Source organism: Erythrolamprus reginae, chromosome 1, assembly GCF_031021105.1.
Source record: "Erythrolamprus reginae isolate rEryReg1 chromosome 1, rEryReg1.hap1, whole genome shotgun sequence".
In the NCBI taxonomy this organism is placed as follows: Eukaryota; Metazoa; Chordata; class Lepidosauria; order Squamata; family Dipsadidae; genus Erythrolamprus; species Erythrolamprus reginae.
This window is the reverse complement of record NC_091950.1, coordinates 377,743,816-377,766,586: the sequence shown is the minus strand read 5'-3', so window position 1 is coordinate 377,766,586 and position 22,771 is coordinate 377,743,816. Positions and strand designations below refer to the sequence as shown.

General features: G+C 43.1%; 1 protein-coding gene across 3 annotated transcripts in view; it reads right to left on the bottom strand.

The window, feature by feature from the left end:
• FOXN2 (forkhead box N2) overlaps nucleotides 1-22,771 on the bottom strand; it is a 62,428-nt gene that overhangs the window by 21,492 nt on the left and 18,165 nt on the right. For all 3 annotated transcript variants that reach the window (XM_070734688.1, XM_070734687.1, XM_070734689.1), the window contains exon 2: nucleotides 10,526-11,076. In XM_070734688.1, coding sequence (XP_070590789.1) covers nucleotides 10,526-11,062 — 537 coding nt within the window. In that variant the 5' untranslated portion in view covers nucleotides 11,063-11,076. The remainder of the gene's footprint in view (nucleotides 1-10,525; nucleotides 11,077-22,771) is intronic.

Here is a 22,771-nt window from a genome sequence, read left to right as displayed (position 1 = left end):
CACTAAGCTCTCCCTGCCACAAACAGCACAACTTTCAAGTAACCCATTTCTCCTACTTTAGGCAACAGAATTAATGCAACATACAATTTCCAGATTTTATAGAACAACCACAATCCTCCCACCATGCAAAATATGTAAGGTACACCCCAAAGCTGACAAAAATTAAGTCACCTGTGCAGGTAGCAAAGGAAAATCAAGTGTGAACAAATACACTAGCATTCATAGAAACATAGAAACATAGAAGTCTGACGGCAGAAAAAGACCTCATGGTCCATCTAGTCTGCCCTTATACTATTTCCTGTATTTTATCTTAGGATGGATATATGTTTATCCCAGGCATGTTTAAATTCAGTTACTGTGGATTTATCTACCACGTCTGCTGGAAGTTTGTTCCAAGGATCTACTACTCTTTCAGTAAAATAATATTTTCTCATGTTGCTTTTGATCTTTCCCCCAACTAACTTCAGATTGTGTCCCCTTGTTCTTGTGTTCACTTTCCTATTAAAAACACTTCCCTCCTGAACCTTATTTAACCCTTTAATATATTTAAATGTTTCGATCATGTCCCCCCTTTTCCTTCTGTCCTCCAGACTATACAGATTGAGTTCATGAAGTCTTTCCTGATACGTTTTATGCTTAAGACCTTCCACCATTCTTGTAGCCCGTCTTTGGACCCATTCAATTTTGTCAATATCTTTTTGTAGGTGAGGTCTCCAGAACTGAACACAGTATTCCAAATGTGGTCTCACCAGCACTCTATATAGCCGGATCATAATCTCCCTCTTCCTGCTTGTTATACCTCTAGCTATGCAGCCAAGCATCCTACTTGCTTTTCCTACTGCCCGACCACACTGCTCACCCATTTTGAGACTGTCAGAAATCACTACCCCTAAATCCTTCTCTTCTGAAGTTTTTGCTAACACAGAACTGCCAATACAATACTCAGATTGAGGATTCCATTCATTGGGGAATGATGGTTTACAATGGATACAACTGGATAAATTATTTGACTTCATTTCTACTCGGCAGAATGCACAAAAAGTACGAACTGGGCAAAGAACAAATCTACACATACAGCCTATCTTTTTCCTCCTCATCTTCTGCACATTCAGTCCAAAGCAGCATTGTATTCAACTCATGTTCCCTAGAATCTAATACAGCTCTACAATAAAAGCTGTCCAAGACTGTGAGGTTATATTTATGTTCTAGCTATGTATGGGCCCCTTTTAAATGTTACAACTGAACCCATGGAAAATCGGGAGACTGAAGATAGCCTCGTCTTTACTTAGAAGCCTTGCAGACAGTCCACTGAGTAGCTATAGAAGACCTAGGAAATGGTCTTTTCATGTATAATTCAATTAGAAATTAACTTGATATTTAGAATGATAAAATTAGATTTGAGGTTTGGGAGTTGGATGTGTAAATAGTTTGGAATTTGAAATATTTTGTAGGGGATTATATATGACTGACTAATGAGATATGAAGCAAAAAACCTCACTGAAATGCACATGCGTGGGCGTCTACATGTGAGATTTTGCTACCTGCATAGGTGCAGGAAGCAAAATTGTACTCGATCCCATACTCACGCACCAGAGCCGCGGAGCTGCGTGCAATTAGCCGTACCAGCAGGAGCCCCCCACTGTTTCCATCAATCTCAGGGACCGCCTTCTGCTGCACGAATCCCAGCGACCAGTTAGGTCCCACAGAGTGGGTCTTCTCCAGGTCCCGTCAACTAAACAATGCCGCTTGGCGGGACCCAGGGGAAAAGCCTTCTCTGTGGCAGCCCCAGCCCTCTGGAACCAACTCCTCCCAGAGATTAGAATTGCCCCCACCCTCCTTGCCTTTCGTAAGCTACTTAAAACCCACCTCTGCCACCAGGCATGGGGGAATTGAGATTAACTTTCCCCCTAGGTCTTTACAATTTTATGCATGGTATGTCTGTATGTATGTTTGGTTTTTTATATTAATGGGTTTTTAATCGTTTTTAGTATTGGATTATTATTGTACGCTGTTTTATGATTGCTGTTAGCCGCCCTGAGTCTTCGGAGAGGGGCGGCATATAAATCCAATAAATAAATAAATACATAAATATATCTCTGTATTTCCCACAAATATGTTTTCGTGCTCACTGCTCATAAATAACATCACAATGTCTGTTTCGCGATTGTCAGCTTAGTATACAGTGGTACCTCTACCTACAAATGCCTCTACTTACAAACTTTTCTAGATAACAACCAGGTGTTCAAGATTTTTTTGCCTCTTCTCAAGAACCATTTTCCACTTACAAACCCGAGCCTCCGAAACTGTAACCGGAAAAGGCAGGAAGAAGCCTCCATGGGGCCTCTCTAGGAATCTCGTGGGAGAAAACAGGGCCTCCACCCTCCCTGTGGTTTCCCCAATCACACGCATTATTTGCTTTTACATTGATTCCTATGGGAAAAATTGCTTCTTCTTACAAACTTTTCTACTTAAGAACCTGGTCATGGAACAAATTAAGTTCGTAAGTCCAGGTACCACTGTACTTTGTTTTTGGCATTGGTTTAAAGAATGCACATTTTAAAAAAATGTACAAGAAAATGAGAAGTTAACTGATTTGCTACCCATCCCTAGTTTAGTCAGATTTAATTTATTACTCATTCAATGAAGTGTTAAGCAATAGCAAAAAAAAAAAAGTAATGGCAACTCACTATACTGCATACAATTCAGGAATTCCTCTTTACTAAAATTAATCGACATTTCTCATTAGCTATGGCAAGCATTGTAAAATATACCAAAATAGTTGTAAGAACAAATCCAACACCCCTTAGGGTCCTATTGACCAAAAAATGTTGGCTGGCGGGACCTAGGGGAAGAGCCTTCTCTGTGGAAGCCTCGATCCTCTGGAATCAGCTCCCCCCAGAGATTCGCACTGCCCCCAGCCTCCTTGCCTTCCGAAAGTGCTTAAAAACTCATCTTTGCTGCCAGGCTTGGGACTTTTACATCTTCCCCATGACCACTGAAGTATGATTAAGTATGATTGTTGAATGTTTGGTCGATAAGTTTTTCTTTTAATTGTTTTTACATTGTAGTATTAATTGGATTTACACTATTGTCCTGTTTTTATATATGCTGTGAGCCGCCCCGAGTCCTCGGAGAGGGGCGGCATACAAATCCAATTAAATAAATTTAGTTAACTTAAAAATCTCCAAAGTGGATAAACTTTAGTAGCTTTTGAAATGTCTTCATCAACTAGAGCTGTAATGGCGAACCTATGGCATGTGGGCCACAGTGGCACGCAGAGCCAAATGGGAGGGTACACGAGACTTTTCTATGTTTCAGCTCCAGTGTGCATGTGTGCGCTGGCCTGCTGATTTTCGGCTTTTGGAAAACAGCTTCTTCCTCCAGACGCTTCAGAGAAGCTTCCCTGAAGCCCTGGAGGCAAAAAAAACCCCCCTGGAAGTAGGAAAAATGCACTTCCAGTCTGCTGGTTTAGGCATTTTTTTCAGTCGTGAGTTCATACTGATGTGGTCCGAAGAGCCACACTGGTATGAATCCACTGATTGTTGGCGATTTTCCCCGGGCGTCTCCGTGTGGAAGAAGCCCTCAGCTGTGCTTTGGATGAAGAATAAAGATCAGCATTACGATGAGGGGGTTGGGGGTTGGGAGGGCTTCTTCTAACACAGTGATGCCAGAAAAAAAAAATCACCAAAAATCAGTGGGTTCACACCGGTGAGGCTCTCTGGACTACCAGACTTCAGTAAGGCCTCTAACTACACTGTTACGAGTTTAGCTCAAATGTGTGAAGTGTGAGATCCAAGTTACATACAACTCTTGAATTCCTTGGATATAGTTTAAAGAGAACTTGAGAAGCTACTATTAAAGTGTCATTTTCAACATAGGGAAAACACTACATTTATAATTGGATATTAATTTTATTAACTCTATTTTTTAAAAATCAAACTGAAATATAAGATACAGAAAATCAATTTTAGTTTTTAGTTTTTAACCTGGCTTCTTTCATTACTTTTTGGAAAGTCACCTTGGCATGTTACTGAAAGAAGTACTCTTGGAGATATAAGCATTTATATTATACTCTACCGGTCATTGGATACTTGGCTTATTTCCAGCCCTATTATTATATTTCTGGGATTAAGAAGTAAGCAAAACAATGACTACTTTCCTGTTTTCAGGGGAAAAAATCTTCTTGTAAATTATTTTTCCAGCGTGAATTTTTAAGCATTCACCTTAAGAGGTTTGCTATGCATTCCCAGGAGCAGTTTGTTACCCCTCTATGCATTGTAAAGTCTTATCTGAAATCTGCCATACCCTGGCCTGGCATACTCTACTTACAAGCAAATTCAGTCACAAAGTTTGTCTTAGCTATTCTTTTCCATTTATCCATTATGCTGAATCAAAAATGCCTAAGCCTTCCTCCCTACATTTAAATTTCAAATCGGGAAGGGTGGGTACTATTCTTCAACCCCAAAGATGAGTAAACACCGGAATACTTTTTCTGTAATTATACCTTTGCTTTGAACAAATGAAACACTTTGATTCTGAGCTGGCAATGTAATTCAATTACTATAAACACCCTGGATTCATAACTCACATTGCTGTGATGTGGTTGGGTTTAGCTTAGTGGGTTATGTGAAGGAAGAAAGCTGTTTTGAAAACCTGGAAATGGTCCATTTAGTATCAGCAAAACAAAGCAAAAGTTGGCTTCACTCAATACACTACTGCTTAACTTGCAACTTAACCTTATTAACATAATGACTGTAACAACCCCCCAATATATTAGGGTTTAACATGATGAATTGGCTCCCACAATATATTAGGTTTTTTTAATATTAGATTTGTGCCAGTATAATATTGTTTTTATCGTTGTTGTGAGCCGCCCCGAGTCTTCAGAGAGGGGCGGCATACAAATCTAATAAATAATAATAATAATAATAATAATAATAATAATAATAATAATAATTATTATTATTATTATTATTATTATTATTATTAAAGCAGTGATTTTCAACCTTTTTTGAGCCGCGGCACTTTACATTTACAAAATCCTGGGGCACACTACCAACCAAAATGACACAAAATGACACTCTAACACAGTACATATTATACATATAGTTAATAATCTATATACACTATCAGGATAGACATAACCAGCTGAGGCTGAGGCTTCATCTAGTGGTGGCAACATTTACCTCCAGTCCTGACCAGGATTAGAAATCAGGACCATGGGGAGGAGTAGCAGCTTCAGCTACTCAACTGCCACACAATGACAAGTCCACGACAGCCCGAACGGGGACCTTCCTGAGTGTGGATGAGAGGCAGCCTGCTATTGGTTCATTGCTAGTGGTCAGGATGAATCCTAGAAGGTGATTGGTCAGTGAGCGTTCCCTGTGCCTCCACTCTTCCTGTCGCTGATAGCTGGAGGGATTGTGAGGGGAATGTTTATGTTCGGATGCAGGCGGCTGGCGGTGGGCCGGATAAATGGCCTCCGTGGGCCATATCTGGCATGCAGGCCGTAGTTTGGGGACCATGTTTAATTTCCCCACGACACATCTGACCATGTCTCACAGCACACAAGTGTGCCACAGCACACTGGTTGAAAAACACTGTATTAAGGCAATGACTGAATTCCCGAAGCAGTAATCTGTGTATTACCAAACAATAGTTTAGCCCAGGGGTAAGCAAAGTTGGCTCTTCTATGACATGTGGACTTCAACTCCCAGAATTCCTCAGCTAGCATGATTGGCTCAGGAATTCTGGGAGTTGAAGTCCACAAGTCATAGAAGAGCCAACTTTGCCTACCACTGGTTTAGCCCACTATATGAACAAATCTAGCATTTTGTTTGTTTGTTTGTTTGTTTATTTATTTATTTATTTAGATTTGTATGCCGTTGGAATTTTAAGACTTGTGGACTTCAACTCCCAGAATTCTATGCTGGATGGAGAATTCTGGGAGTTGAAGTCCGCAAGTCTTAAAGTTGCCAAGTCTGCTTTTACTATATCCAAGCTGCAGAGGGTCAGCAGAAGTATTCAGCCTTGCCCTTAATTTTCATTCTAAGAGACAGAACCCCATTCTGCTGAGTACAAAGGAAGATATATTCAGTAATGTCACTTCAAATTTGATGAATCTCGACAACTAATTACTGTTGCCCAGAAAACTATATGGATTCATATACCTTTTCTTTTAGAGCTCAAGATGAGGTACATGGTACGTCTTCCTCAAGTCCCAAGGCACCCAGGGAATTTCTTTTGCTAAGGCTGGATTTGAACCTGCAATGCTGATCAAAACATTACCTAGGGCCACTGAAGCTGACAGTAGATCTGTAGGTCAGCGGTTCAAATCTCATCACCGGCTCAAGGTTGACTGAGCCTTCCATCCTTCCGAGGTGGGTAAAATGAGGACCCAGATTGTGGGGGCAATATGCTGGCTCTGTTAAAAAGTGCTATTGCTAACATGTTGTAAGCCGCCCTGAGTCTAAGGAGAAGGGCGGCATAAAAACCGAATAAATAAATAATAAATAAATAAATAAATAAATACAAAGGCATATGACTTTATAAATTATAGGTAACATACTAGATTTTATGTTGTTTGTAGCCTTCACAACCTTTCAATAGGCCTTCATGATATTAACATCAGAAGGAAAACAATTAATCCAAAATGGTGTATATTTAAAATTATTCCTTTTAATCTGAACTATACAAAACATATGTCCATCATAAATAAATAAATGCAACAACCTGTCCAATTAGGCCTCTGTCTTTCTATTCTAAATCTTTCATAGTCAAAAGCATTTATCACAGCACACTGAATATTTGTGAGATATATATATATTACTGTATGGGGTTCAGTCAAGTAAGGACAGGAAAGATAATTTTATAGATAGCAGGAACTAAACCATGTAGAACTTAAAAGTTAGCCGCCAGTATCCTGAATTGAATCCAGAAGCAGATTGGTAACCAACAATGTTAACATCTATGATGTCATTGGTTACCAATTTGCTTCTGGATCCAATTCAAGATACTAGCAGCCAACTTTTTAAGTTCTACACATATATATATATGACGGTCTTGGTATATTCGGGTTTCTTCCCGTGTAGGGTTTAGAAATTTCTGGTGACGTTTCGACGAGGTCCCACTCATCATCTTGAGGCTGGTGCTTCTGTCCCAGTACACAGCAGGCAATTGCTGAGCCATCAAACCACACCCAGCCACCAGTATTTATAGAAGGAAGGCAGTTCAGGTCTCGCTGTGTTCGCCCTAGAACAAGGACAGAAGCACCAGCCTGAAGATGATGAGTGGGACCTAGTCGAAACGTCGCCAGAAATTTCTAAATCCTACACAGGAAGAAACCCGAATATACCATGACCGTCATACCTGTACCTGTGAAAATCTACGAAAACAAATTATATATATATATATATATATATATATATATATATATATATATATATATATAAATTTTAAAATTCAGCAAAAAAACATGTGACATATATATATATACGGTCTTGGTATATTTTCGTAGATTTTCATGGGTACAGGTATGACGGTCTTGGTATATTTGGGTTTCTTCCCGTGTAGGATTTGGAAATTTCTGGTGACGTTTCGACGAGGTCTCACTCGTCATCTTCAGGCTGGTGTTTCTGTTCTAAGGTGTTCGCCTTAGAACAAGGACAGAAACACCAGCCTGAAGATGACGAGTGAGACCTCGTTGAAACGTCGCCAGAAATTTCCAAATCCTACACAGGAAGAAACCCGAATATACCAAGACCGTCATATATATATATATATATATATATATATATATATATATATATATATATATGTTTTTGTGTGTGTGTGTATATATATATATATTGTGTGTGTGTGTGTATACACACGATATATATATTGTGTGTGTGTGTGTGTGTATACACACGATTTGCTAATGGCAGATATCAAGTATATCTATCTAAATATATGATGGCGAACCTTTTTTCCCTTGGGTGCCGAAAGACCGCATGCACACATTATCACACATGTGTGAGTGCCCACACCCATAATTCAATGCATGGGGAGGGCGAAAACAGCTTCCCCCATCCCTTGGAGGACCACTGGAGGCTGGAAACTGCCTGCTTCCCAATTTCTGGTGGGCCCAATAGGCTTGTGTTTTGCCCTCTGTGGAGGTGGGGGAAGGTAAAAACACCCTCCCCCATCCCCCCGAAGATCTTTGGAAGCCAAAAATGCCCTCCCAGAGCCTCTATGCGAGCCAAAAATCAGCTGGCTGACACACACATACACGTTGGAGCTTAGCTAGGGCAACGGCTCGTGTGCCAGCAGATATGGCTTCGCGTGCCACCTCTCACACCGGTGCCATAGGTTCGCCATCAGTGATTTAGGATTTAAATTTTAAGACTTTTAGAATTTTTCAATCAGTGGAAATCTGGCCATTCTGAGGCTTGGAGGTTCCTATCAATGCTTATACAACAGTTCTGTCTAGCCTGAGAACCAGTATTCCCTGCCATACCAGTTTCAGGTTTTACAGGAAAAACCTGTACCACAAATCCTGGAGAACTTCTAACATTTAGCATTAACAGTGCTGAGTTGGGTAGAACAATGGCTGCCTGGGGAAAAGGCAGCTTCCTAGGTATAGAAGTGGGACAGGAACTGATAGCGAAACTGAGGATGGAACTGGAAGGCATGAGCTCATTTCCAGCTGTTCAATTCATGCAAATGGTATTTGTTATTACCACTTTTATGGGTACAAATATTTATTGTTTGAATTCTACCAGGAAAATACATAGCATTCAATCCTTCCATTCCCCTCCCCCAACAATTACGTTAGGTTGTAGACCAGACCTGGGCAAAGTGTGGCCCGGGGGCCGGATGCCGCCCTCCCGCTGTCTGTGACCGGCCCGCGGAGGTTGGAAGGAAGGAAGGAAGGAGGAAGGAAGGAAGGAGAAATGAAGGAAACAAGGAAGGAAAAAAGGAGAAATGGAGGGAGGAAAGAAGGAGAAATGGAGGGAGGAAGGAAGGAGAAATGAAGGGAGGGAGGAAGGAAGAAAGGAAGGAAGGGGTGGGCAATTAATTTATAATTATAATATAATTAACTCAGCTCTACCCAATAATATACAGTATTGGGTAGAACTGAGTTAATTATATTACCCGGCCTTCTAGAACCATCCCAATTTCTCATGCGGACCCATGGAAAATTAATTGCCCATCCCTGTTGTAGACTGAACAGAGAGACAGAAATTACTAAAAAGTAATTTTTAAAAATTAGGGTAGTATGAAAACCATCAGTAAATAAATACTGACCCACTGAGCTTTTACACCTTAGAACTGACCAACATACTAACTTCTGAACCACATGGGTTGTATGTGATGATTAAAAGATGTCAGCCTGTCAAAACAGAATGTAACAACCTTGTATTTCCTAGGAGCAAAGCTTCCTCAATTAGGTCTCTCTGAGGCACAGACACTATAGGCTGTCGAATCAACATAATTTGAAGTCCCAACATATCTGGAAGGCCCCTGGTTTAGTAAAGCTAGTATAAGGCAGTGCTTCCCAACCTTGGCAACTTGAACATATTTGGACTTCAACTCCCAGAATTCCCCAGCCAGCATTCGCTGGCTGGGGAATTCTGGGAGTTGAAGTCCAAATATCTTCAAGTTGCCAAGATTGGGAAACACTGGTATAAGGTAACAAAGATCCCAAACATTCCATATTTATTTATGTTCTACTAAACATCTGAGTCAAGAGTTCCACAATAAGGAAATAGGGCTTACAAGTAATTAAAAACTACACAATGTAGGCCATAATATATATAGAGAGGAATGGGAACAGATTTGGAAGAGAAATATTAAATTAACAAAATCCACAATATATAAAGAAAACCAATATAAAATGCTATACCGTTGGCACCTTCCACCCAAAAGACTAGCTAAAATGCACAAAAATTACAGCCCAATGTGTTGGAAATGTAAAAACACTCAAGGCACCTTCTTTCACCTATGGTGGTTATGTCCAGAGACAAGAAAATACTGGAAAAAAATAAATAATTGGTTGTGTGAAATAACAAATACAAAAATAGAATATACGCCAGAATTTTTTTTATTGGGTATTATGAGAGGTAACTATTCTAAAAATGTAAAATATTTAAGCTTGCATATTACAACAGCTGCAAGGATTGTATTTGCACAGAACTGGAAAAATCCGCAAATACCTGAAGACAATGAGATTATCAAGAAAATATACGACTGTGCAGAGATGGACAGATTGACAATGGAACTTAATAATCGAAAAGAATCGGACTATTATGAAACCTGGACAAAATGGTACCAATGGACAAAAAAAAGGAACTTAAAAGAAGCATTGGAATAAAACATCAAGAAATCTAAGAGTAATTAGAAGACAATGTCGATAGGAAAGTATATATGATGTAGATTCATCTGTAAATATTATTATGTACTCTTTTTTTTTTTAAAAGGAAAAAATTAATAAATATATATATATATTTTTTAAAACTACACATGTAAACAACTCTAATCTCACCTTGCCATGGCTTCTCTCCACCTTCCGGAAACACTTATTCAGAGAAAGATTATGCCGGACCGAGTTCTTCCAGCCTGTGGGAGCCGTAGCAAAGTATGGGAAGCGTTCCAGAATCCAGCTGTAAATTTCTTTTACAGGCAGGCTCTTATTAGGAGAATGTTCAATTGCCATGTATATAAGAAGGCTGAAAGAATATGGAGGCTTAGATGTGGCAGATTTCTTCTTCGGATTAGAATAGCAGGAGGATGGATACGTTGGCACATTATCCCCCTCGATATCATACAGAGGACTAACAACTGGAAGACCTTCACTTCCCAGGCTGAAGTTCGTTAGGAGATTACTGTTTTCATGCAGCCAGTTCAAGTTGGTGAGCTCATCGTCCGCAACTTCACTATCCACAGTTGTGGCTTTCGGTCGAGCAGCGTCGCCTGCCTCCGGCAAGCTTCCCATTCTTTGGATATGCCTTAGACCTGCAGCTTTCTCTACTCCTGGAGTTTCAGCTTTCTTATCCGGAGTCATTCCTGTTACTGGACCCATTTAATCTTGTAGGCCTAGAGATATAAAAATAAAACCCTGAGCATTAAAAAGTAGGTTGTTAGTGGACCTATATTTAGTTTGCTCTTTGTATGACAAACCCTGCATTTACAACTTTTATAGGTCTGTAAGGCAAATGAAAGTTTATTCATTTATTTAGAAAATTTATATAGCTGCCTACTTGCTCACAGCAACTCTAGTGACTTGCAAACAATAAAACCATAGTGTAAATAGCAAAAAAACCAATACCCCCCTTCAAGTTGAAATAAGATCATGACTACCCCATGTCAGTTTTACTTCGTGATCACTTTGTGGATCACAAGTTTCCTAACAGTGGATCACAAGCTTCCTAACAGACAGGAAGCAGCAGGTGAAGCTAGGAAAAATCACATCAGATACATGTACAATTAGCACAGGTGCCCCCCAAGGCTGTGTACTCTCACCACTTCTCTTCTCTCTATACACTAATGACTGCATCTCAAACGATCCATCTGTTAAACTACTGAAGTTTGCAGATGATACAACAGTGATCGGACTCATTCGAGACAATGATGAATCTGCATACAGACGGGAAGTTGAACAACTATCCTTGTGGTGTGACCAGAACAATCTAGAACTGAACACACTCAAAACTGTAGAAATGCTGGTAGACTTTAACCCTTCCACCTCTCACAATACTAGACAACACAGTATCAACAGTAGAGACCATCAAATTTCTAGGTTCTATCATATCTCAAGACCTAAAATGGTCACCTAACATCAAAAACATCATCAAAAAAGCACAACAAAGAATGTTCTTTCTGCGCCAGCTCAGGAAGCTCAAACTGCCCAAGGAGCTGCTGATACAGTTCTACAGAGGAATCATTGAGTCTGTCATCTACAGCTCTATAACTGTCTGGTTTGGTGCTGCAACCCAACAGGATCGACAGACTTCAGAGGATAATCAGAACTGCAGAAAAAACAATTGCTGCCAACCTGCCTTCCATTGAGGACCTGTATACTGCACGAGTCAAAAAGAGGGCGGGGAAAATATTTACTGACCCCTCATATCCTGGACACAAATTGTTTCAACTCCTACCCTCAAAACGTCGCTACAGAGCACTGCACACCAAGACAACTAGACACAAGAACAGTTTTTTTCCGAACGCCATCTCTCTACTAAACAAAGAATTCCCTCAACACTGTCAGACTTTCTACTAAATCTGCACTTCTATTCTACTAGTTTTTCTCATCATTCCTTTCACCCATTTCCTCCCATGTTGACTGTATGACTGTAACTTGTTGCTTATATCCTAAGATTTTTATTAATATTGCTTCTTCATTGCTTATTTGACCCCTATGACAATCATTAAGTGTTGTACCACATGATTCTTGACAAATGTATATTTTATGTATGCTGAGAGCATATGCACCAAGACAAATTCCTTGTGTGTTCAATCACACTTGGCCAATAAAAATTCTATTCTATTCTATTCTATTTAATGTCTTGAGTTGCCAATCCCAATTGTGTTCACTAAATGAAGATTACTTGTAGACTTTATTAATGGTGAAATAGTGGTTTACTGTATTTAGTTTCTGAATCCATAAGAGAGAATCAGGATTCTTGGTTTTCAAAAAATGCATTTCATAGCAAAAATACTCCACATCTTCACAAATGTGGGCTGCTTCGTCTCTGCTTTCTGGAAACAGCCACGTAAATATATGTATTATTTATTTATTAACTTTATATGAACCAATCTTACTAACAAAGCAATAATATGACCAATATTGATTCTTCACTTGGCCATTCTAGAAAAGACAGCAAATGAAATATCTCTACAAAAATTTCTATTTCTTAGTGCTCAGAGGATACTATTGCTACAAAAAGAAAAGCAAGCAACTTCAAAGCAAAAGTTCCAAATGGCAAAATATGGTTAGTCTGGTGATTATAACATTTACTATCCTAACAGCTTGAACATTCAAAGCAGAGAAGCTAATTATTTCAACAACTAGTATGAACCTGTAAGGTAGATCGGAATTATTAAAACATTAAAACATCCATAATCTAGTGCAAAATCAACACTTTTATTTAGTCAGCAATGTTTCCAAAAACATTGGGGGGAGGGGGGAACCTACTGTATAATGCCAACGAAAATCCACTTAATGCAAGGCAAGCAGACCCACAACTGAGGCTAGCACATCTGCTATTGTCGTTGAGGTTTTTAGAAGCCAGAATGGCACAACGTGACATGGCCAACTTGCTTTGAGACCACTTGCCATCAGACAATTTAACAAATAAAAAAACTAAATTGATTTTCACAGAACTTTGGCCAATAATAATAAAATGAAGTCAATTCAGAAATACAAGTGTTACAGTAATTATTTCGACGAAAACGTGGTCACCAATAATAAAAGTAACTGAATGAAACAATTGTTTGAATTGTCCCATGGCAAATTGTCCCACGACAAGTTGGACATGGCAAATTGGCCACAGCAAGTTATGCCAGACCTGTCATAGCAGCAGTCTGCAACCTTGGTCCATGGGAATTGGGCCGTGCAAGCAGTGGGCGAGCGCACAAAGCTCCATTTGACAGGCCCCAATCCGCAGGGACAGAAAGGCTGGGGACCACTGTTTTAGATGCTAATCATAGTTTTAGCAAAATGAAGAAAAGGAAGATTCTGTTGGAGAAAGCTCAGAAAAGATGAGGCTCGTTTTGAAGAACTATAGCAGAATACTGGAGATATGGATTTATCTTCCAGCATATCCTTTGTTGCTTGATGTGGGTTTTTAAAAATATTTATGAGATCTACAATCCATTAGAAAGCAATAAAAATGCTAAAACCACGCAAAAATGACTGAAAGGTAGTGTTACTAACAATGTTGCTGACTTCCTGCATGATATGTTAAAGATGTTTTTGTCAGTGTAGGATTAAATTACATTAAGAGGGTTTTGTTTTTGTTTTCTATAATTACTCTGTGACTGTCAAAATATATTTAAGATGTAAATATTTGTTTAATTTTTTACTGTTATATTCCATTCGTAAACATATAAAAATTATGTTTAAAATTTTTCATTGCCTATTTTCTTTGAGTTGGGACCTATTCTCTCTTTTTTTTAATGGAAATATCACTCTTTGTGCAAATTCAAATAACGACCATTTCATGGGATTCGTTATCAGTATTACTTGACGCCTACCTGTATACAGTTTATGTATTATAGTCCATAATGTATTTAGGGTTCTAGTTTAGATAACCTTTTATAGCTGCAGATAAAAAGAAATTCCCCCTATCTTTCCATCTGTTAATACATCTTACAATTACAAGCTATTAATCTAATAATATTAAAACTGGTAGAATAGGCGTTGATTGCTTACCTGAACGCCTCTTCTCGTACGGTGAGCGGGTACAGCAGTCACATGGGTTGCTCATGTCCAATCCGGTGGAACTGAGCCTAGTATTAAAAAAGCTTGCCGGATCCGCCCCTTCCCCAGAATTCGCGAATCCATAGACTAGGCTCAGTTGTGAAGCTCTGTAGTGTTCAACTCTCATTGTTAGAGGAAGAAAGAGATAGAAGGTAAAGAAGACACATACAAGGGCGGGAAGTGACTGCTGTACCCGCTCACCGTACGAGAAGAGGCGTTCAGGTAAGCAATCAACGCCTATTCTCCGTACTGAAGGAGCGGGTCCAGCAGTCACATGGGACATACCCAATAGATGGTCCCTAGGGTGGGATTAGCTTGCTATCGTGTGAGATAACGGATTGGAGTACCCTTCTGCCGAAGGCAGCGTCCGCTGAAGCGTAGGAATCAATTTTGTAGTGCCTGATGAAGGAATTTGGCGAGGCCCAAGTGGCTGCTTTGCAGACCTCCTCCAACGGGGCTTGAGTCGCCCAAGCGGCCGAGGTGGCTGCGCTCCTGGTGGAATGCGCAGTGATGTTCCTTGGAACTGAGAGGGAGGCCGACTCATAGGCCTTAGATATAGTCCCTCTGATCCAACGGCCTATTACTGTTGAAGACACTTTGGCCCCCATGACTCTGGGATGATAGGCTACAAACAGTGCTTCTGACCTCCGAAAGGGTCCTGTGCGTTGGATATATATTCTCAGCGCTCTGGTGAGATCCAGGGTGTGCCATCTAATTGCCAAGGGATGGTCTCGTTGGAGGCAGAAGGAAGGTAGGACAATATCCTGAGATCTGTGGAACATGGAACTGACCTTGGGTAAGAAGGTGGGGTCCAGTCGCAAGACTACCTTGTCCTGATGGAATTGACAAAGGTCCTGCCTGATTGAGAGGGCAGCCAGCTCCGAAATGCGTCGGGCAGAGGTAATAGCCACCAGGAAGGCTACCTTACAGGATAGGTACCTGAGGGACGCCGATTTTAGGGGTTCGTATGGTGCCTGCGTGAGGGAGTGGAGAACCCGTGGCAAGTCCCAGGATGGATACCTGTGGACCTTGGAAGGCCTGAGGTTGGCTATGCCCTTGAGGAATTCCTGAACTTCAGGGAAGGATCGGAGAGGCTGTCTGCGGGGGCCCCCTAGGACAGATGAAATGGCTGCCAGATGACGCCGGAGGGTGCTGGTGGAGAGACCTTTATGGAAACCTTGCATAAGGAAGGAAATAATTCTGTGTATGGGGATGCACAGAGGGGAGAGACCTTCCTGAAGACACCACTGGTGAAACTTGGACCACGTGTGGTCGTAGATTCGATTGGTCGAGCCCCTTCTGGCCTTTAGAATGACCTCCACTGAATCGGGGTCATGCCCACGCAGTTCTAAATCTCTCCTGATAACAGCCAGGCGGTGAGGTGGAACCACTCCGGGTCTGGATGGAAAGAGGCCCCCTGCCGCAGCATATCCCCCGAAACGGGGAGTCGCCAAGGGTCCTGGACGGACAGCTGTTGGAGATCTGCGAACCAGGGCCGGCGGGGCCAATGAGGGGCGATTAAGATTACTCGGGCCCTCTCGGTGAGGACCTTGTGAATCACGTCCGGGAGGATTGGAATTGGAGGAAATGCATAGAGTAGGCCTGGAGGCCATGGACTCCGGAGGGCATTGATCGCTTCCGCTCCCGGGGATGGAAATCTGGAATAGAAGCGAGGGAGTTGTGCGTTTGCATTGGTCGCGAAGAGATCCAGGACTGGTAGGCCGAATCTGAGGGTGATTTGATGGAACAGGTCTTGATGGAGGTTCCACTCTCCTGGGTCTATCGTTGCTCGGGATAGCCAATCCGCCTGGATGTTGAGGCTCCCCGAGATGTGATCGGCTAGGAGCGACTGGAGATGTTTTTCCGCCCAAAGGCCCAGCTTGAGGGCCTCCCTCATGAGAGCCTTGGATCTCGTGCCCCCTTGCCTGCAGATATGGCTTTTTGTGGCAATGTTGTCGGTGAGAATGAGAATGTGCCGGTTGGGGATGCGAGAAGAGAAATGCTTCAGAGCCAGGGAGACGGCTCTTAACTCTAGCCAATTTATTGGCCTGGAAGCTTCCTCCGGGGACCACGTGCCCTGGGCTATCATCCCCTGGGCGTGGGCGCCCCATCCCGATAGACTGGCATCTGTGGTGATGACAAATTGATCCGGGCACCTGAACGGGGATCCTCTGTCCATGGCCGGAGACTTCCACCACTTGAAGGATCTGCGAACACTCAGTGGAATGACGATGCGTCGATTTGAGTTGCTGTGCCCCGATCTCTGAAAAGGCAACAGAAGCCACTGGAGTTCCCTAGCATGAAGGCGAGCCCAGGGAATGATGCCTATGCATGACACCATCTTCCCCAAAAGGGAAGATAGAGTAACTATGGATACTGAAGGATTAGATAAAATGTTAGAAATTAACTCCACAATACTGAGTTTTCTCTCGGGAGAGAGAAAAACCTGGGAAGATTTTGAATCAATAATGGCTCCCAGGTGAGGAATGGAAGTGGAAGGTTGGAGGTGACTTTTTTCAAAGTTGATGGAAAACCCATGGTCCTGAAGGACTGACATGGTGACAGAAAGGTCTGATTTCACTCTCTCTAGGGAGTTCCCATGAATTAAAATATCATCAAGATAACATAAAATGTGGATGGGAGACGCCCGGATATAGGCCGCCAGGGACCCCAAGAGCTTTGTGAAGACCCGAGGGGCCGAGGAAAGGCCAAATGGCATCGCCCTATACTGGAAATGCCTGCCTTGAAAGGAAAAACGTAAAAATTTTCTGTGGCATTTGGCTATAGGAATGTGAAGGTAGGCCTCAGTGAGGTCTAAGGAGACCATGAAATCTCCCGAGTGAATGGCGGCCAAAATAGAAGACAAGGAGTGCATTTTAAACTTCCTATATTTGATGAATAGGTTTAGTTTCTTTAAATCCAAAATAGCTCTCCAACCTCCGGAGGACTTTGGAACCATAAATAGGATGGAGTAAAAACCTAGGCCCTTCTGACCGGAAGGGACCGGCTGAATGGCTCTAATGGACAATAGATGAGAAATGGCCTCCTCCATACGGTTACAATCTGAGGATGACCTGGGCGAAGGGCAGGAAATAAAACGTTTAGGGGGAGGAGAAATAAATTCTAAAAGAAGGCCTGTTTGAACAGTGTCAATGACCCAAGGGTCCTTGGAGGTGAGACGCCAATTTGCAGCGAAATGAGCTAGGCGACCCCCTATGGGAATGGAGGAAAGGTTACCATCTAGGTTTTTTTGAAGCCCTGTTAGAGGCAGCTCCCCTTTGGAAACGAAAACCCCTACCCCTGGAGTTCCTACCTTGGGAACGAAAGCGGGGGGAATACTGACCTGGAGATCTCTGATAGGAAGCCGCTTGATCTTGCTGGCGCCCTGGGCGACGAAAGGACTGCGTTTTAGTAACCTTTTTTGTGGTTGGACCCAAAACCTTCTTCTTGTCTGTGGTCTCCGTGAGGAGAGGATCCAGAAGATCACCGAAGAGAAGGTCGCGCTTTAAGGGGCCCTGGGATAACTGCCACTTTTGGCGAACTCCCGCTTGCCAAGGGCGAATCCATAGGAGTCTTCTTGCCGTTGTAGAGGCTGCAATAGACTTAGCAGAAAATCTAGTAGATTGTAAGGTGGCATCAGCCACGTACTGGGCAGCTGCAAAGACCTTGTTGAAGTCTTGTTGACCTCTCAAGTCATCTGGAGGAATGTGCTGTTGAAGTTGGCGAAGCCACAGCAGCATGGCTCTGGAGAAGAAGGAGGCTGCTGCAGAACTTTTAATGGCCCAGGAATCAGCGGAGAATCCTCTTTTGAGCATTTGCTCGATGCGCTTGTCCTCTGGACGGAGAACTTCCTCCGCCTCGCCTGGCACAGCCGCTGCCGAGTGAAGAATTTTGACAGGTTCATCTGGTTTGGGAAAAGATAGAAGCTCTTCATAGGAAGAGGAGAGTTTATACAACTTTCTGTCCTTGGTAGAGGGATTAAGGCCAGAGGCTGGAAAATCCCACTGTTTAAGTAAGGCATCTTTAAATAATTTAGGCATAGGGATTACCTCGTTATCCTCCTGTTCCTCTGTGAAGTAAGGTAAATTCTCCTCCGGGGGATCAGTGGAAGTGGAGGCTTGTTTCTCCTGGGCCGCTAATCCCGTAGAAATTCTAGCTTTGAGGAGGAGAGATTTGAATAGTTGAGAAGGGAAAATAGTAATAGGAGGAGGGACCTTTATTTGGGATTCCTCATCCTCTGATAAGCCCTGGAAAGGGTCTTCATCCTCCTCTACATCCTCATATTCATCTTGGGAGGACTCTGAGTCATCCTGAATAGGAGCTCTGACCGCTGGGGAAGAACCCAAGGGGCGGGAGGAACGAGAAGGAGGAAGAGGTAAAGGAAGCTCATTGATGGAGGAGAGTTTGGCATCAATGGCTTTGGACAACACAGCAAAAATAGATTGGAACTCAGGAGGTAAACTGGAAATATCAGCAGAAATGGCAGAAGAATTCCTAAAGGCCTGGGAGGATCCTGGCTGGGGGGAATCTTCCATAATATCTGGTTCCTCTGGACCTATGCCCCATAGGTTAGGTTGGGGTCTGTCTAGGTTTGGCTCATCCAGAGATAACACAGGGACCCCAGAAGGAGGCAGACTAGAGGCCTCTGGTGGGTCTTGACTACTGATTACTTGGGCCTGCACCTTCAAACGTTTTGCTGATTTATCATGAATCTTTTGTAGGGCTAGGTCCCTTCTCTTCTCGGCCCTGGTGACCTTGGTCGAGGGGCGGGCCCCTGGAGAAGAGGAGGAAGAGGCCTGGGGGATACTAGTAATCTCATCGCCTGTAGGCCTGGCCTCTCTGGGACCTTTAGTTGTGCCTCTCTTGGGAAAAGTAGCCATAGTCTGACAATTAACAGAAGACAAGGCTGAGCCAATACTAAATTATAAGGAGAAGATTTCAAGGACTTCCCAAGAGGAATGGATCCTGCTTCGAGGCCTCGAAGCTGCTGAAACGTGAGGACAATCTGGGCAAACCCAGAGTTCGTGCCCCCAAATCCAGCGGGGCCAGCCTCCCTAAACTTTGCAATTAAGTAAAACCAAGGCACTCTGGTTGGAGGCTAGGCCGGTGGAGAATTTAGCCTGGGACCCCCAAGGCCCGCTCCCGGATCCACGCGGTGGACTGAGGCCTACGCGGCTGGCAGAAGGCCAACACGAGAGGCCTAGATATTTTAAGAAAGGGCGCGAAGGCCTTCGCGCCAAAAAATCGCTTCGTAGAATTTCTTAAGGGAAAAGCGATCGACTAAGTCCAGGAGACTAAAGGCGTCCCACTCCGCAGGAGGTATTTATAAGCCCTTAAATATATTTTTATACAATCAATAAGCAATAATCCAATGATAAATACTTGCACTAGGACCTCCAGGCCAAGGGATTAGAAGAATCCACAAGCGGCCGCAGGAATCGTAACCGGCAAAACCGCCGGGGGAAAACGAAACCGCAACTTCTCCCAAGTAAAAAAGCCTAGCCGCCTTTTACTTTTTTTCCTTTTTAAAACGGCTGGCGCAAATAGTGCAAGTAATAAAATAAAGACAATAAATCTTACTACTTTTTTGAAGGAAAGATCGAAGGGAAGGTGTTAGAATGTTGAACGAGCTATCACATACAACCGCAGGATATGCGAACTGAGCGAATTCTGGGGAAGGGGCGGATCCGGCAAGCTTTTTTAATACTAGGCTCAGTTCCACCGGATTGGACATGAGCAACCCATGTGACTGCTGGACCCGCTCCTTCAGTACGGAGAATCTCCTAAGCTAACCCTTTGGCGTTAGCTATGATTTTCCAAAAGGTACAGGTGGTAGCATAACAAAATCTTATTATGCACTCTTCTGATTTTGAGAGATCAGAAATTCAGCAAATTTAAGATAAGATTTTCATCTCAGAGTTAATGTTCACCTTTCACTGGCAACATGCTTCCATTTAGAGCACTGGAGAGTGAAGATGGAGCCACATCATCTGTAATACGATACAACAGGGAGTCATTTAAGGAACTCTAAGTTGGTTTGATGGAAATGTACCATCACAAGACATTCTGAAGAAAAAAAATACTTAAAGTGCAGGGTATGAAGTGAAAAAAATTGCCCTTAGAAGGTGTTAACTGGCTTAAGCAAGAAAATAGTAACGGACTAACTGTACATGATATTGCTACTACTTACCTGCACTGTGGTTTGGCAGTACAGTGGTACCTATTCTTACGAACTTAATTTGTTCCATGACCAGGTTCGTAAGTAGAAAAGTTCATAAGAAAAGGCTATTTTCCCCATAGGAATCAATGTAAAAGCAAGTAATGCGTGCAACCCCATCTCAAAAGTCACCTCTTTTGCCTTGCGCCGCTGGGAAACCCCACCTCCTTTCATTTTTGCCGGTGCTGCTTTGAATCCCAGTGAGAGGAGACTCAGGAGAATCCCAGCAACACAAGAACGGGCGCTTCAGCTGGCAATGGAAGTCCGAAGTATTGCATTGCTGGGATTTCCCTGAGCCTCCCCTCACTGGGAAACCCCACCTCCCTCGCTGGGATTCAAAGCAGCGCCGGCAAAAATGAAGGGAATCCCAGCGAGGGGAGCCTCAGGGGAATCCCAGCAACGCAAAAACTGGCGCTTCGGCTGGCAACAGAAGTCCAGAGGTGGGGTTTCCCAGTGAGGGGAGGCTCAGGGGAATCCCACACTCCGGCTGGCAACGGAAGTCCGGAGACAAGGCATCCCAGCAGCAGTGGCTCGGGTCCGTAAGGTGAAAAGAACCATTGACTTACCTGAAAGGTCTTCTCGATGCCCTGGAAGGAGAGTCCAGCATGGGTTTAGCTCAAGTCTTATTGGTAGGACTGAGTTTTAAATTAACATAATTAACATATTAATTAGGTACCGCCCCCTTGCTGCCCCAAGGAGTCAGTTTTAAAAAATGAAATAGGAATAATTCAACAATTTATTGAACAACAAGAATAAACATAACCAGAAACCCCCATGGTTCAATAGGGAGGGTTTGGACTCTCCTTCCAGGGCATCGAGAAGACCGTTCAGGTAAGTCAACGGTTCTTCTCCCATGCCTCTGGAAGGAGAGTCCAGCATGGGATATACCCAAGTTAAAGTTCCAGGGAGGGAGATTGCTGAACCATGGGCTGTGCTTCCTCACATACTTTCTGAAGAACACGTCGTCCAAAGGCAGCGTCAGCCGAAGCGAAAGTGTCCAACTTATAGTGGCGAATAAAGGTTGTGGGTGTAGTCCACGCCGCGGCTCTGCAGATGTCTTCAATGGGCGCCTGCGTCGCCCAAGCCGCTGACGAAGCCGCACTCCTAGTTGAATGAGCCTGAATCCCCGGAGGTGGACTGGTTGACTTCGCCTTGTACGCCTTGACTATACATAATCTGACCCATTGACTAATGGTGTTCGAGGATATCTTGAGACCTAGTCTAAGAGAACCAAAAGACACGAACAAGGCCTCAGTCTTTCGTATCGCACAGGTGCGCCTGATGTATAGTTTTAACGCCCTGCGCACGTCCACTTTGTGCCACTTAAGTTGTAAAGGATGATTACCTCGAGCACAGAAATCTGGTAATACTAATTCCTGGGCTCTGTGGAAGTGTATGTTGACCTTTGGAATAAACGTGGGATCCAAACGTAAAACAACTCTGTCTGGATAAAACTTACACAAATCTGATAGAGCGGATAATTCGGACACCCGCCGGGCCGAGGTCACTGCTACTAAAAAGACCGTCTTAAGGGAAAGGAAACGTAATGGAACTGATCTCAAGGGCTCAAATGGTGGACCCGTGAGGGCCTGAAGAACCAGCGTTAGATCCCATGTGGGAAACCGTCGAACCGGTGGAGGGCGTGTATTAGTAGCCCCGCGAAGGAAGTCCTTAATCCAAGGATGGTGGTTCAAGGAGCCCCCATCTTCTACCTTTATAATGGTAGTCAAGGCGGCCGATGACAGGCCAAATGGCATTGCCCTGTATTGATAGTGAGCGTTGTTTAGGCAAAATCTCAGGAATTGCCGATGCACCGGATGTATGGGCACGTGCAAATAAGCCTCCTTCAAGTCGACGGAGGTAAGGAGGTCTCCTGCCCGAACCGAAGCTAGAATGGAGCGAAGGGAGCTCATCTTGAACCTCCTGTAGAGAACGTATTGGTTCAGACGTTTGAGGTTCAGGATGAGTCTGCAACCTCCGGATGTTTTGGGTACGAGGAACACCTTTGAATAGAACCCCGTACCCTCCAGGTTGCACGGAACCGGTTCGATTGCTTGGATCTGCAAGAGGTGCAAAATCTCCTGCTCCAAGAG